Raw genomic sequence first — 16,087 nt, forward strand, 5'->3', positions numbered from 1 at the left:
TTAGAGAATTCCCCCTCAGTGTTCCTTTTCCTGTTTATATTGATCTTGTGTCCTTCATTCAACCACTCTCTCTTCCAGGGTTGAGAGAAAAGAGTGGTCGCGCTTGAAGTCACAAGAAAGGGTAAGCTCCATGCAAAAACACAAACAGCTGTTTGCAGTTCATCCCATGCAGTCATTTTTCTTTAAATGAATCCAGAAACATTGGTCTCTTCTGCTGTGAGATGTGTCGTCCTGCTCTGTAATGGGTTCTGGTGGGTTTAGGCTAGCAGTGGTGTGTATTTGCAGCTCATGGGAGGCATTGAAACTCCTGGGCATTGTGAGCTTGTGCTGCCTGTACACACACAGATCACTGCACACATGCAGACTGTTCTGGGGGTTTCCTCGGGAAGTTCATATTTAAAGCTTATCTTTTTCCTCTCTTTCACTCTCCGGAAGACAGGTAGCTTTTTAGAGCCAATGCAAACACAGCAAATGGTGTGCATTAATCATGACATTGATGTTTTGCCTGTGTATTTTAGCATTACATTTTTTTTCCCCCACTTGCAATTATGGCATTGTGGTGGTATTCATATATAGAGCTCCTAAAATGACATTTGCAGACAAAAAAAAAATCAAAATCACATGCACATTCTCATGTTACTGGTCCTGGTTTATGTCAATCTAGGCTTCCCAGATGCATTTCCCCCCCCACTTTGTCACAGGGTTACCTTTGAAAAATAAGTGTGATTAATTGCATTTATTGTGCACTCATAGTACAAATACTTAAAATCTTAAAATCATATTTTTAAAACACTGTACTTCCAGATAATTTATTAATGAAATAAAAGACCACTTAAAAGTACCTTATTTTTTTAAGGTGCACTTTGTAATAATGTCAAATTAAAGGTTTTATTTTAAAGTACATTTTAAAACACTGTTTTAATTGTCTTTTGTCATACTTTAAAGAAGTACACTTATTTTGATGTGTTGACTGACATACTAAAGCACATGTAAAGTACTTGATTATAGTTTTTATTGTAGTGTTATTTGATATTACATTTAAAGTTTAAATTGCACATTTATCATCACAAATGTGTGTTTAAAAGTTTAAATAGAAAAAATGACATTAAAGTACATTTTAGTTTACCATAAATGCTTGTCATTTATAAATGCTGTGCATTCGATGGTACACAAAGTGTATTTCATAAGACAATAATAGAAATTATGAAACGACATATAAAGATGGAATTAAGTCCTACTTAAGTAGGTCAAAAAATCACTCTAATGTTCAGCTAATTGCAGTTAATATAAATTTAAACTATAATATTCATCTAATGCAATCAAGTGTATGAAAACATTACATTCAATTCACACTTAAGTATATATTTTTTTTAAATATATTGTTTCCATAAAAATTATGCTAAAGTATACCTCTGCTCATCTCATTAATCCGATATTTCCGACAGGACTTGAAGCAGCATCACACACACTTGTACACTGTTATTACCTCTTCAAGCCAGGACAAATGATGCAATAACTGGATGTTTACAACTGATGTAGGAAACAGTCTATTACAGTTTGATAAGCATTGTGCCTTATGTTTTCCCTTTGACAGGACCGAAGTCGAGACAGTACAGGCTCACAGGGTGAGTTACAACCTTCTTTTCCCTCATAGACAGCACAGTATAGCCCAGAATACACATATATATGTTTTGTTGCTGAATGCATTGCAAACAGAAACTGATGTATGTGTATTTGTTTTCTCTCAGGAAGGGAAGAGGCAGTACGGAGTTACGAGACAGTTGCACAAGTGGAAGGTTGGATAACTCAACTGAGACATTTATACGTTGGCTCTGATACAAACCCCAGTGAGATACCTTGCTTTCTACGGTGTTCGCAGGCAGCATTACATCTAATTTAATGAGACTCAATTCAAACACGGCATATATAGACAACAGCAACCACACGAATAGCGCTCCTCATGTAAAGTGCACTGACGCTGAGAGTTCATTTGAATAGAGTACTACTGATGTGAAATCAGACATTTCTAGATGCAACTATTGTTATAGATACTTTTCAGCAGTGGTGTCAAGTATTTGAGTAGATGTGATTAGTTACTGTACTTAAGTGTCTTTTTGGCTACTCTGTACTTGGATTATCAGCATCTTTTAGTGTCTACTTAACCACATTTTTTGATTATGTACTCCAGTACATTTGTAATGAGTAATGCAATTACTCATTACATTTTGCATGGCACCAAACTTTTTCTGCAGCAATTTCTGCTACAAAAGAAGCGATATCGCCATCTACAGGACATTGAAGGTACTATATCTTGTGCGTTTTGCCCTTATTCATCTAAACTTGTCAACTAGGCTTTTTTTTACACGAATGTGAGTGCATTAGTAGGCAGTGGTGAAGCGCAGGTGTTTCATGAGATGAGGACATGTGCTGCGTTCACGCCATGTCGTGATACACCTCAGTCAGATTAGACGTCATATTTAATATATCGCCAATGAAAACGAGGCTGTGAGGGTTAGACATAGTCTTAGACATAGTCTAAAGATCCTAGTTCACAACTTTTTAAACTGTCTTATGGAGTTTCTGTTCACTAAAAGTTGTTTTTCAGAAAGACATTTCATCAGCTGAACAATCGGTTTGTTGTTAAACAACAGTACAATCGACTGAACACTGTATTCTGTCCCTCAGCCTCGTTTTCATTCCCATCCGAAATTAAATATGGCACTACCCTGATTAAGGTCTATTATTATAATTACAAGATCGACTCTGAGCTGTTCATGTCCTCGGACTCTGTATTATGCATTTCTATGGCAACACTATCAACGCTTTAATGTATTTGCAGCGATCACATGGTACAAGTTAACTGAGACTTTTGAGTTTTGAGTATCTGTAGACATTTAAGAGGCTGTTGTGTCGACTCTGATTTATTGCAATATTAAGGTGTTCAGTTTTATTTTGATTCACTGGCATGTCTTGTTGAGGACTAGTGCATCTTTGAGCCTACATTCATTATCAGTACAAAATCATTCAGATCAGATACTCTAACCCCCGGTTTCACAGACGAGGTTTGAGTCTAGTCTCAGACTAAACTGCATGTTTGAGCTGTTTTAACTGAAAGCAACTCGCACTGATATATCTTAAAATAAGTCAGTGCTATTGTTTTGTCTCAAGATGCACACCATGTTTTGTTCTAAGGCACGTTCATAAAAGCTTCTTAAATGTCCTGAGGCCTAATCCTGGCTTAATCTAAACCCTGTCTGTGAAACCAGGCCTAAGACTTGTACTCAAGTTGTATTGGAATTGGTGACTTGTAACTTGTAATGAAGTCATTTTCACAGTAAGGTATCTCCACTTTTACTTAAGTATGGTTTTCTGGTACACTTCTGCTTTTCAATACTGGATAATAATATATATTTTTTTTAAACTTGTCAGCCTTATCCACAAAGCAAGCATGCGAGTATACTTAGTTTTTTCCTGCGTAGGTTATCGTATGCGAACAGTGAGTTTGACACACAGTTCTTTATCATCATCACAGTGTGCCACATTCAGTATAAACCTTATTGATGATGCACACTATCAGCGCCGTGGCTAGAGGGAAGATTGAGTGACGACTCTAGGAGCCACTGTGATTTCATCCGAGGGAGACCCTCCTGAAAACCATACTTATTCCTGGCTTGAAACTGATGGGAAATTGATGGGCCTGTGCTGCAGTTCTATGGATGTTTTGCTTTAGAAGTTGAGTAAAATTAAAGGGATAGTTCACCCAAAAATGAAAATTCTGTCGTTCCAAACCCGTAAAACTTTCGTTCATCTTCAGAAAACAAATCTGAGAGATTTCTGTCCCTCCATTGACAGCTACGCAACTACCACTTTGATGCTTCAAAACGTTCATAAAGAGATCGTTAAACTAATCCATATGAATTGAGCGGTTTAGTCCAAATTTCCTAAAGAGACTCAATCACTTTATATGATGAACAGATTGAATTTAGGCTTTTATTCAGTCGCACGGGTATATTTGTGGCAATAGCCAACAATACATTGTATGGGTCAAAATGATAGATTTTTCTTTCTTTTTCTGCCAAAAATCATGAGGATATTAAGTAAAGATCATGTTCCATGAAGATATTTTGTAAATTTCCTACCGTAAATATATAAAACATTTATTTCTGTGAGTGAATGCAGCACAAATCGCGAGTTTTTCTCAATTTTTTGATTTCTTGGCACCCTCAGATTCCAGATTTTCAATAGTTGTATCTCTTCTCGACCAAATATTGTCCTATTCTAACAAACCATACATCAATGGAAAGCTTATTTATTCGGCTTCTGGCGGATGTATACATTTCAATTTTAAAAAAATTGACCCATGTGACTGGTTTTGTGGTCCAGAGTCACATATAAACATTCATCAACTCACACACCAGTGGTAAACAGAAGCTCAAGCATGTTCGCTTGATGTGCGAGAACCAATGAGGTTCATTCTCGTGCGTCAACCAGGTTCGGTTGAGGTTCGCTGATCAATGTTTAAATGTGAATAAAAGTCTAAATTCAATCTGTTCATCATATAAAGCGATCGAGTCTCTTCAGAAAATATTGGACTAAACCGCTCAATTCATATGGATTAGTTTTACGATCTCTTTATGAACATTTTGAAGTGTCAAAGTGGTAGTTGCGTAGCTGTCAATGGAGGGACAGAAATCTCTCAGATTTCATCAAAAAGTTCTTCATTTGTGTTCCGAAGATGAACGAAAGTCTTACAGGTTTGGAACGACATGAGGGTGAGTAATTAATCATTTTCATTTTTGGGTGAACTATCCCTTTAAGCATTTTCTAAGCTTCATTTTGCTGCCTACAGTTTTTGTATGGGGAGCGCACCTATAGCTCACTAGGGTTGGGAACTGAGCCACTGAGTTTCTAGCTTATGTCATATTGTTCTTTCTCCTCACATCCATTTTTGCTTTGTCTACCAGTGTATGTATTCGTACAGTCTCTGTCTCATCTCTCATCCAATTTAGTGCACTACGCAAGGCCGATCATTATTCTGGGCCCGGTGAAGGACCGAGTGAATGATGACCTGCTGTCTGAGTTCCCAGACAAGTTTGGCTCTTGTGTCCCTCGTAAGTATTCCTCAACCCTGTCGTCACGCTCAGATGCATACTGCTCTCAAAAGTGCCAAGAGCTTTCTCAACAATGGTCTGATTTGGCTTCATGCAATTTCCGTCTTCAGAAATCATTCTAATAGGCTGATTTGGTGCTCAACTATTTTTTCATTATTTGCCAAAAACAGTTGTGCCGCTTCATATTTTTGTGGAAACCATGAGACAATTTTTTTCAGGTGATGAATATAAACTTCAAAAGAACAGCATTTATTTAAAATAGAAATCTTCTGTAACATTATAAATGTATTTACTGTCACTTTTGATCAATTTAATGCGTCCTTGCTGAATAAAAGTGTAATTGTCACTTTTTTAAATCATACCCCAACCTTTTAAATGGTAGTGTATCACAGTCTCTACAAACATATTAAACGGCACAGCTGTTTTCAACATTGATAATAATCAGAAATGTTTCTTCATTATCAAATCAGCATATTGGAATGATTTCTGAAGGATCATGTGACACTGAAGAGTAATGATGCCTCACTGACATGGTGTGAACACTAGGAACAAATGTGCAAGATTCATAGTGCAAACATCACAACTAAACGAGGATACTTTGTTATGATAAACTTTTATGTGTTGGCTTGCCTGAAAGCTTGACTAACATAGACAGACACATAGATAGATAGATAGATAGATAGATAGATAGATAGATAGATAGATAGATAGATAGATAGATAGATAGATAGATAGATAGATAGACATACATATAGATAGATAGATAGACATACATATAGATAGATAGATAGACAAACAGATAGATAGATAGATAGATAGATAGATAGATAGATAGATAGAAATGTATCTTTAAAACTCTAAAACAAGAAATAAATTATATTTTGCTGTCACATTTCCTGATTTCATAAAAAAACTATTTTGAAGCTTGCCCAAAATGTCTTCACTTACTATAAGCAGTAAACAGCCATTTTCAACACAATTATCATGCACTGCCAATAAGTGTGACTGATATCATAGTCATGAGATGATCTCATCGCTCTTTCTCAGATACGACACGACCCAAGCGGGAATATGAGGTGGATGGACGGGACTACCATTTTGTGTCGTCGCGGGAACAGATGGAGAAAGACATTCAGAACCACCGTTTCATTGAGGCGGGCCAGTACAACAGTCACCTGTACGGAACCAGCGTCCAGAGCGTGCGAGAGGTGGCAGAACAGGTACGTCTGAAATAAAACCATGAACTCGTGCATCACTTTCGCAAATCTTAATATGCGTGTCTATTTTTGTGAGCAGCAGGGAAAGCACTGTATTCTGGATGTGTCCGCAAACGCAGTTCGTAGACTACAGGCCGCACAGCTTCACCCAATCGCCATCTTCGTACGGCCCAAATCACTGGAGAACGTCCTGTACGTAACCACAAACAACTACACAAATACTTCAGATTGAGCCTGTGTATGTTTAGCTGTAAATGTTGCCGAAACATGACAACTGATGGGGTCTGTGCTGTATTATCCAGAGAGATCAACACACGTTTAACTGAGGAACAAGCCAGGAAAGGTATGGACCGCGCTATTAAACTGGAGCAAGATTTCCTGGAGTGCTTCTCTGGTAAGACATTTTCATGTAACTAATTAATAATTACTAGGCCAGATTTACTAACAGCTCGCTTTGGCGCAAACTCTCTTTTGGAGTTAAAGGTGCACTGTGTAAGTTTTGCCACATCTAGTGGTGAGGTTGTGAATTGCACCCAACAGAAGTTACGGTGGTCGACAGGAAGTGATGTCGTCGTCTGAGACAGCAGAGAGGAGCCAGTTAAACAATGAGGTTTCTTTACAAAGATAAATTAAGAAATTAGGTTTACTTAATTATTCAGTAAAACAATGTTATTGTGAATATTATTGTCACTTGTTCATCATTGTGTCAGTGTTTTATTCGCTGACTTTAGCTAGCTTCTTATCATGAAGAACAACATAGTGACGAAACGCGTTTGTCCGTTCAGGGCCACCGTAGAAACATGTCGATGTAAGGAGACCCGCGATGTGTGTAGAGAGAAATGCCTCATTCTAAGCTAATAAACACATAACGCTTCATTATGTAATCATATGATATTGAATATGATATTGCATTTCTGTCAACAGATTCTACTAAATATTACACACTGCACCTTTAAAAAATACTGTCAGGATTTACTAAAGACACAAAGTGAAAAATTAGCGCTGAAAAGGCTTGGACAGGGTTATTTTTGTGGCTGATCTTATTGCATATGCATTTGTAGGAGTTTCCCTTTCAGACGCAACATTTATGGGAGTAGAGTATTTAAATGAATCACAAAAGGTGATTTTGATACAAGGTTTCGTCAATCTACTGGTGTTTGCGCCATTATTTACCAACAAAAAAAGCATGTCTTAAACCAGTCGCTAATTTGCGCTGCTCTCTGTAGATTGTGTTTGTCATAGTGGAAATGATCCGGCTGAGTCTGTGTTCTTTAACTTGTGTCGTCAGTAGATCATCCACAGAACTTTCCTCTTCTATCTGCGCTTTTGAAGAATTGCGCTCTCACGCTAATGTGCCCTGTTTAGTAAATCCGGCTCAGAATCTGCTGGCTTTTCACTGATTTGGGGAGAAAATTTCCAGAATTCGAAGGGAATGGGAATGATGCAACCTGAAGGCTTGATTGAATTAGCCAAAATATTTCATAAAGGAACATGTGTGTAGAATTTTGAGAAGGATGGGTGTTACTTATTTGTCATTTATGTACATGTGACACAATGAGCCAGATTTACTAACAGCTCGCTCCAGCGCAATCACTCTGTTGGCAATAAAAACGACTGTCAGGATTTACTAAAGTCACACTGTGAGAAATTGGCAATAAAAAGGCATGGACAGTTATTTTTGCTCCTGACCTTATTTGTAGGAGTTTCCCTGTCATAAATTTATGGACAGAGTATTAAATGAATCATGCGACATGATTCACTAAAGTTTGCGGTTGTCAGTTTATTGCTATTTGTGCCGTTATTTACCACCCCAAAAAAGCTGGCATGTCTTAACCGATTTTCCGTTGAATTTGCTCATTGTCAAAAGATCATCCGCATTACTTCCCACTGCCATCTGCACTTTTATTAGATTTAAGTTTAGTAAATCTGACCCAATATATTTTGGGCCTCATTAATGTGCAGAATGAATCTATATTTAAATCATTCTTGTGTAAATTCCTGCATTTGCAATTTAGAAATTTGTTAATAAAATGGTTTTCATTAACAATACACACACACACGCAACAATTTATATATAAGTGTAATTTTACATATGATTTAGATTAAAAAAATTGCATGACAATTACCGTTTTTATATGAACTGTATATCACTGTAAAAGCAAGAGTGGTATTACAAATTATTTATACATCTTAATGCAGCAAATTATTCTAAAGTTGCAGTTCATGAACGCGTGTTTTTCTGCACGATTTACACTGGAATTAGTTTTGAGTGTGTTTCAAGAATGGGGCTCATTGAAGGGATATTTCTTTGCATCATTTTTATTGAAGTAAATGTGTCATGTCTGTTTTTGGTTTTGGCAGGGAATCACACGACATGACTATGACCAATTACCAGAGGTGTAAAGTCCAGGGGTCAGAAAGTAAAAGTCCTGCCATATGTTTATTCCACCCATGAACTCGGCCAGCTGATTTCACTAATTAGTTCTCTCTCCTGGCTGAAAGACTCTGCTAATTAGCAAATCCAGGTGATTGGAACAAAACACTGAGGAGGACTTTTACTTTCTGACCCTGGACTTTACACCCCTGCCAATTGACCGTTCGCAAAGACCCGCCCCCTTTAGTTACTGTTGCTATGTCCGACAAGCGACGCCGCTCTCACACACACCATGTTCTCACGCAGTAAAAATTACATCACGGCGCAAAGAGGACACTGACAACACGCTGACACACAGGACAGACCAGCTTACTTTCAAATTTGGTCATTTTTTAAAGAAATTTAAACAATAAATAGCGTTTTGTGGCTCTTTAATGTGTCGTGACAGATCGCTGTAGAACCTCAGTTAAAGCTGCTCGTGAACCGATCATCTCTTCCTTCTAGTTCATTTATAGCATCAAATAAACTTGAATGAACATAAGAATGTTGTTTTAGCCGCGGAAAGACGTCAATACACTCCGCTTTTCAAGTTCAAATCCTCCAACATTAATCTACTAACTCTCCTGACTGCTTTGTCGGACAAAAATGGCGGATTCGGCAGATGCCGGATTATGATTGGTCAGATCGCCTGTCAATCAAACTCCCTGCGAAGGGTCAATTACATAATAAAAGACACGGAAACATCAATGTGAGCATCATTCTCTGCTGTTCTCTGTTTCGCAGCGATCGTGGAGGGCGACAGCTTCGAGGAGGTTTATCACAAGGTGAAAACTGTGATCGAGGAGCAGTCAGGGCCTTATATCTGGATTCCCACCCGGGAGCGTCTGTGAGAGTCCATCCAGAGCCAAACCACCTCTCCCAGTCACCATTCAGCCTGGACCGAGGACTCGACTCGCAGAGCTCACGAGAAACAGACAGAGAGAGAGAGGGAGAGATGGAGGAGTGGAAGAGAGGGAGAAGTCACAGAGACACCAGGAAAAATGATGGAGTGGAACAGCACAGGAGCTGCCTCTCTTTTCCTCCTTTCCCTAGCTTCCCTTTTCTGCTTTTAACTTCCTTTCTCTGTCTTTCTCTCAGTCCTTCTCTGTTTCTTTCTGGCTTTCTCTCTGAATAACGTCCTCTCACACAGGACTGGTGAGCTGTTTTTACTCTGTCACGAACTGGGATGCTACAAAGAAATTTTGTATATCGTCAGATTCCCTCTCGCTCTCTCCGAAACAGGAAGACAGGAAGAGGAGAGAGATGAGCGACCGCCTTGGCTTTTACTGGAATGAGACTTTCAAGAGCGATTCCTGATTAAAGGAGCTCGTTTTACAACACTAAAGGTGAATCGAACTGAATTATGAAAGTATATTTATCAGTATCAATAATGCGCTGAAATCTTCAATATCAAAGATATTACGACTACTCAGAGACTGGCGTTCACCCACAGTTATCAGCATCAAGGGCGTTTAATTCCTTTTACAAAATTTGAAGTGCTTGATGTGTGCTTTCTGAAATCCAGGAGGTTCAGTCCTTCGAATGTTCCCCTTAAACCGTTCGCAGCTAGTTCATCACATTGACTGGATAAGAAGAAAGGGTGGGAAGAGAAACTGGAAGACTCTCATTCTGCACATCATCATAAAAAGCCACATGCTTGATATTCAGTTTTCTTTGATTTCCTTGCGCTTACATGTAAACATGCACATCTCGACACATTTGCCGCCTTCTATCTGGATCTTCTTGCAATAGCCTGATTGATGTTTTCCTTTGAGCTGAAATTCATTTGCTCGGCTGGATCATTTCCCCGAGCGCCTCAGCTCTCTCACACACACACACACACACACAGACTCCAGGCTGCTCTTTAATGTGCAATATCGGGCTCTTCCTTAATCTTCTCATAATGTAACGAATTTTAGCCATGCTTGGATCTTGAAGTCATCGGTAAAATTATCAAACGTAATACTTTCGTCATTTTAACATTCCCGTTGGGTTGAGATCACACTTGTGCTGAAAGGCTACGTTCACACCGCAACACTGATCCCACCTTCCTGCTCAAACCCGTTTCTTGTGTTCGATCTGGCCCATATCAGTCACCGGTCACCTTCCTGAAACCTGAGGAATACCTTGATGGTTTTATGTAGTATTTAAATTATGGTAATATAATATCATTTTTGTTTATACAGCCAGTAGCTGTTCTCTGTCTTTTTCACAGCAAAGTAGGGATGCACTGATATGAACATTTTGACCGATACCGATAACCGATAATTCTTTATATTTGAAAGCCGATAACCGATATATTGGCCGATAAATCTAAATCCACATTTTTATGTAATTTTTCAGAGCCTGATTTCAAAAACAAAAGTTTCACCATTAAAATCCATGTTCTAAACACACAACTATGATGTTCTCATTATAATTGTATGTAGCCTATATGACAGACATGTGCTGCACATGTTGCACTGAACTGTATTTTCCTGAATCTGAAGTGTCTCAGCTGGTGGAAAAATCTATTATTTATCGGCTTTAATATATCGGCCAAATTTTCTTATCGGGCTGATAGCGATAACATAAAAAATTTACCGATATCAGCCGATACCGATATGGTGGCCGATATATCGTGCATCTCTACAGCAAAGGTTAAAAAGAGGGTAAATCAGGCGTTTTATGACAAATGTCAAGTTAAACTCTCCTGATTGTACACACCGGAGGTCAAGGTTTGGCTGGTAAACATGGTAATTACACCAATTTCTGGCCATCCTTCGCCTTTAAAAGCCATTCTAAAGTAGTAGCTTATTTTGATGAAAGCGAATAGTTCACTTAAAAATGAACTTTCTGTCATAATTTGCTCACCCTCAAGTTGTTTCAAACCTGCTTCTTTCTTCTGCTGAACACAAAAGAAGATATTTTGAAGAATGTCGGTCACCAAACAGTTGATGGACCCCAATGACATCCGTAGTAGGAGAAAAAAAAAATACTGTGGAAGTCAATGGGGTCCATCAACTGTTTGGTGACCGACATTCTTAAAAATATCTACCTTTAGACGCAAGAAATTCCTACAGGTTTTAAACAACTTGAGGGTGAGTAAATGATTACAGAATTTTCATTTTTAAGTGAACTATTCCTTTAAATCTCAAATATTTGATCATATTACAGTTGATGTTTTTCCAGTACCCCCTTTTTGGATGACATCACAGCTCAGGATGGTCACGAGCTTTGAGACGGTGCATGTACTGTCATCAGAAAACCAACACCATCTCAAAAACAACTATTTTATGTTTTGGTGAATTTGTTGCGAATTTGTACGATCCTATTTTCGTACGATCTGCGTACGGCCAACTAACGGTTGGGTTTAGGGGCGGAGCTTCAAAAAATAAATAATCGAACATTTTCGTACAAACCATCATATGAATTTACACGAAATCGCCACCTGGTAAAATAGTTCTCATAGTTCATGAGATGAGGTTGGAAATTCAGCATCGTCGAGATGTCGTTTGTCTGTGACTCCAGAGTGATTAGTCACATGATGTTTACGGCTCAGGCGATTGGCTCAGAGTTGAATTCAATGTGATTTTTACGTTTACCCCAATCAGCTGCAATGTGAACGTAGCCTTAATGGCCATTCATTCAGCCCATCTATAAACTCTCTGTTTACACACACACACACACACACACACACACTACACACACACACACAAATACTTATCAGGAAAATGGTGTATTGTACAATGTTTTTAATGCCGTGTATCAGATTATAAATAACTCTTGTAATCAAACCAATGAGGCTACTCTGATGCATCTCAATGGCCAGTCAGTGGACGTCATCACCGGTTAATCGGTGGGTCGATTATGTTGTGAAGAGGAGCGGCTCTTAATGATGCTGGTTTTAATTGGAATACGATCGCGGGTTCATTATGTTTGATGAGATAAATGAATGGCTGTAATGCCAGGGAATAATCAGCTTAGCTAGCCAAGTTTAACACGAAAGCCTGCCTCCAACTAATTACCCGTCTCACTCATTTGTAAACCGTTTTACCCATAATTCTGAGGGGGTTGACAAAGCGCCCACTTCCACCCCGGCCGACATGAGAATGGCAGAATGATAAATTGGCTTTTTTACCCTTTTGTGCCGTGACAGCGATGCGGTAAAAATCGATACGGTGCTTTGAGCTCAGAGGGCATCATATTCAAGGTCTAAAGTGAGGACGAAACCGTGGTGTTGCACAACACTGTCCAGCGCTTTCTGTGGATTTAGTGAGATTTCATTAAATCAATGCCATGAACTTTACCACAGTGATTTATGGAAACGCAGACTTTGAGGGGGAAACGGACACAGTGTTTGTAGGTGATAATAAGAAGATGAAGTGAAACACATTTGCACTTATTAAAGGCGAGATTTGATCAGACGTGATGAACAACAGAAAGAACGGAGGCGCGTTTACTTTCACTTATTTTCCTTTGACCTTTTTTGCGTTTGAATTTCGATATTTAAGTGTGTTTGGAGTGCAGTGACAGTTTCTTTCTTGCCGGTATTTTTATTTATAGATTTTATATGATCGTTTATTTAATTGTTTACTGCTTTGTTTTGTGTGAAGACTGAGACGCTTTTGCTGTGCTTTCCAAAGTGGAGCTGCACACAATCAAAATGTGAAAACTGGAAGTTAAAAATTCAACTTTACTGTGAAATTTGAAAATATTTTTTTAAACAATTTGCACGCATTACACATCCCACATACGGATAACTTTTCTAAACGTAGCCCATGAATAAATTTCCCAAATCATATTATTAGCTACATAACTAATAAAAAAATATGAACGTATATTCCTGTCTGAATGAGCTGCACAAAACACACACACACACACACACACACACACACACACACACACAATGTATTACCAAGAGAAATATATGACTTCACTCTTACTAGAATGAAATATGAGTTGAATTTATTAATTTATTTGAAAGAATCAAATGTATTTTATCGATTTGTATTTGCCATATTCTAATTATCCTGAACAGATTGAACATATTGCTTTTATTTTAAAAAAAGAAGAAGAATTATGAAAATACAACAATGCCATCTGATGCAAAAGTATATTTAAATGATTTATCTTAAAAGAGAGATTTACCAATGACAGTATGGGATTATAAAAATGTTTCATTTCAGTGAGATGCTTGTTGTAAATTAGCTACAGAAATAATAAAACTAATTATGTTAACAAGTGTCCTGTACAAGTTTTTTTTTGTTATGGAGTGGATGGGTAATGACTACACACTACACTTTTTTGCAGTATGCATACTGTGCACTATTTTTATTTATTTATATAAATAGCCCTCATCAGTATGTTTAATTGTGAATGTCATTAAAAAAAAATGTCTTTCTTTCTTTATTTTAATGTAAAGTTGGCATGAAACTGAAGTTGCAATAGTCTTTTGTTCCCTATTGTGACGTATATCCGAGTGAAACGCTTCTCGAACAAGAACAAATTTAGGGCGGGACTTGGTTTTGTCCATGGGGAGTTGACTGGATGGTTGTGGTTTGTCATTGGTGGATCTCATGTGAGTGACAGGTTGGCCCCGCCCTCACGCCAGAACACAAATCATCAGAGAAGAGAGATGTCGAGTGAGGGTAAGATGTTCGGATTAAAGATTATGAGGGCACATGTATGTAAAGAAAAAAAAGAAGAAGAAGTGCACATGGTGACTTTAATTATCAAACCATAAATCAAGAAAGTGGCTATAAATGTACAATATTAAGAGCAATAGTAAGACTAGTTCGTTAGTGTGTTGAACAGGCCATGCATCGTAACATCACTGAGTCTCACCAGCCAGCAGGGGGAGCTGTCGAGACACTTGTCTACAATTAAGCACAGAATATTCCAGGCCACTTTATGGAGGGAAAAAACTGAATTGAACCCATATTTATTATTTCTTTCCATTTACTTTTAACAAAGGCCTGAGCAAAAAAACAGTATATTCTGTGCTATATTCACCATGAACACAACTTGCTCAGCAATGTTCAACTTGAATGTGTATATATATATTCTCCATCAACTAAGGGAGTTGCACCCTCTTCCTGTGAGGAAGTCAAAGAACAAAGATGCTTCCTTACCGCCCTGATATACAGTAACCTGTGTGAGGGATTTACATGCTAACCTTCAGGGCATGAAGGAGGAATTACTGGACAAAATGGCTTTCAACCAACAGTGCGGTCAAACCCGATTAGCCGTGAAACACACACACAAACTGTGTATTTTGTGGTATACGGATATCATCTAATCAAATCATGCAAGGTCTCTAGGTGTGTGTGTGTGTGTGTGTGTGTGTGTGTGTGTGTGTGTGTGTGTGTGTGTGTGTGTGTGTGTGTGTGTGCATGATTGCAGCTGTACAGTAGATGGAAATTAAATGGTGAGATTCCAGAAAAAGTGTGAAGGACGAATTGGGCATGTGTGTGTCGAGTCTCACCTGAGGGAAGCATTCAGACTGTCAATTGCTTTATTTATCAGCAATGGCTGTCAGAAAGCATTCAGTCACACCTCTCAGACTAAATGTGAATGAAACCGAGAGAGAGAAAGAGAGATGACTGGAGTATAAAAAGGAGAAAGACTGGAAAATGGGGTCAAGGAGAAACATAAAGAGTGAGGGATGTGAAATGGTGTTCTCTAAGAAAGCTGTGCAGAGATATGAATGAAAACACTGAGTTAGTATTGATCTTATACCAGTGACCAGTTATAAATGGAAATCTAATAATGCAAAAGGAGTAGTTCACTCAAAAAAATGAGTGTTTATTCACCTTCATGTTCTTCCAAACCTGCATTACTGCATTAAATGGAACACAAAACACGTTGGGCAGAAAATGAGGGTGAGTAAATGATTCTAATAAATCAAATTGTCATTTTTGGGAGAATCATTAATTTCAGATGCAAAGGATAGAATAAATTACATTTTAAAATGAATCAACATATGTATAAAAGTAGATTTGCCAAAAGTGAAGCAAATTGTGCAGTTGCTCAAATAAATAAATAAATAAACAAAAGCTGGTAATTATTGACTTTTACTATTGCTATCAACTATACAAACTATAGTTTGTTGCTAAACAAAAAAAAAAAGTTTTATTTTTCGAGTTTTTTATTTTATTTTATTTTTGATTACAATTCAAATTGTAGTTCGTTATTCAATTATATTATAAAAAATAATATTAATCATAACTTTTTTGTTGATAAAAACGTATAATATTGATTGATATTTTAGTGCTGTCGGGACAGATTGCGCGGGAAATTGCAGTAATACGTCATTCGCCCGTGCGTGCCACGTCATGTACGCACACAGAGAAAAGTAGCTCTGG

The 16,087-nt window shown here is 37.9% G+C and overlaps 1 protein-coding gene across 8 annotated transcripts in view; it reads left to right on the forward strand.

The window, feature by feature from the left end:
* The window catches only part of dlg4a (discs, large homolog 4a), a 187,008-nt gene extending 173,047 nt beyond the window's left edge, over positions 1–13,961 (forward strand). For all 8 annotated transcript variants that reach the window (XM_082170942.1, XM_082170945.1, XM_082170946.1 and 5 more), the window contains 8 exons: positions 79–121; positions 1,595–1,625; positions 1,749–1,796; positions 5,010–5,111; positions 6,159–6,331; positions 6,408–6,520; positions 6,631–6,722; positions 9,486–13,961. In XM_082170942.1, coding sequence (XP_082027068.1) covers positions 79–121; positions 1,595–1,625; positions 1,749–1,796; positions 5,010–5,111; positions 6,159–6,331; positions 6,408–6,520; positions 6,631–6,722; positions 9,486–9,592 — 709 coding nt within the window. In that variant the 3' untranslated portion in view covers positions 9,593–13,961. The remainder of the gene's footprint in view (positions 1–78; positions 122–1,594; positions 1,626–1,748; positions 1,797–5,009; positions 5,112–6,158; positions 6,332–6,407; positions 6,521–6,630; positions 6,723–9,485) is intronic.
* Positions 13,962–16,087: the final 2,126 nt, after the last annotated feature.

This window comes from Leuciscus leuciscus (genome assembly GCF_965113295.1).
Source record: "Leuciscus leuciscus genome assembly, chromosome: 5".
In the NCBI taxonomy this organism is placed as follows: domain Eukaryota; kingdom Metazoa; phylum Chordata; class Actinopteri; order Cypriniformes; family Leuciscidae; genus Leuciscus; species Leuciscus leuciscus.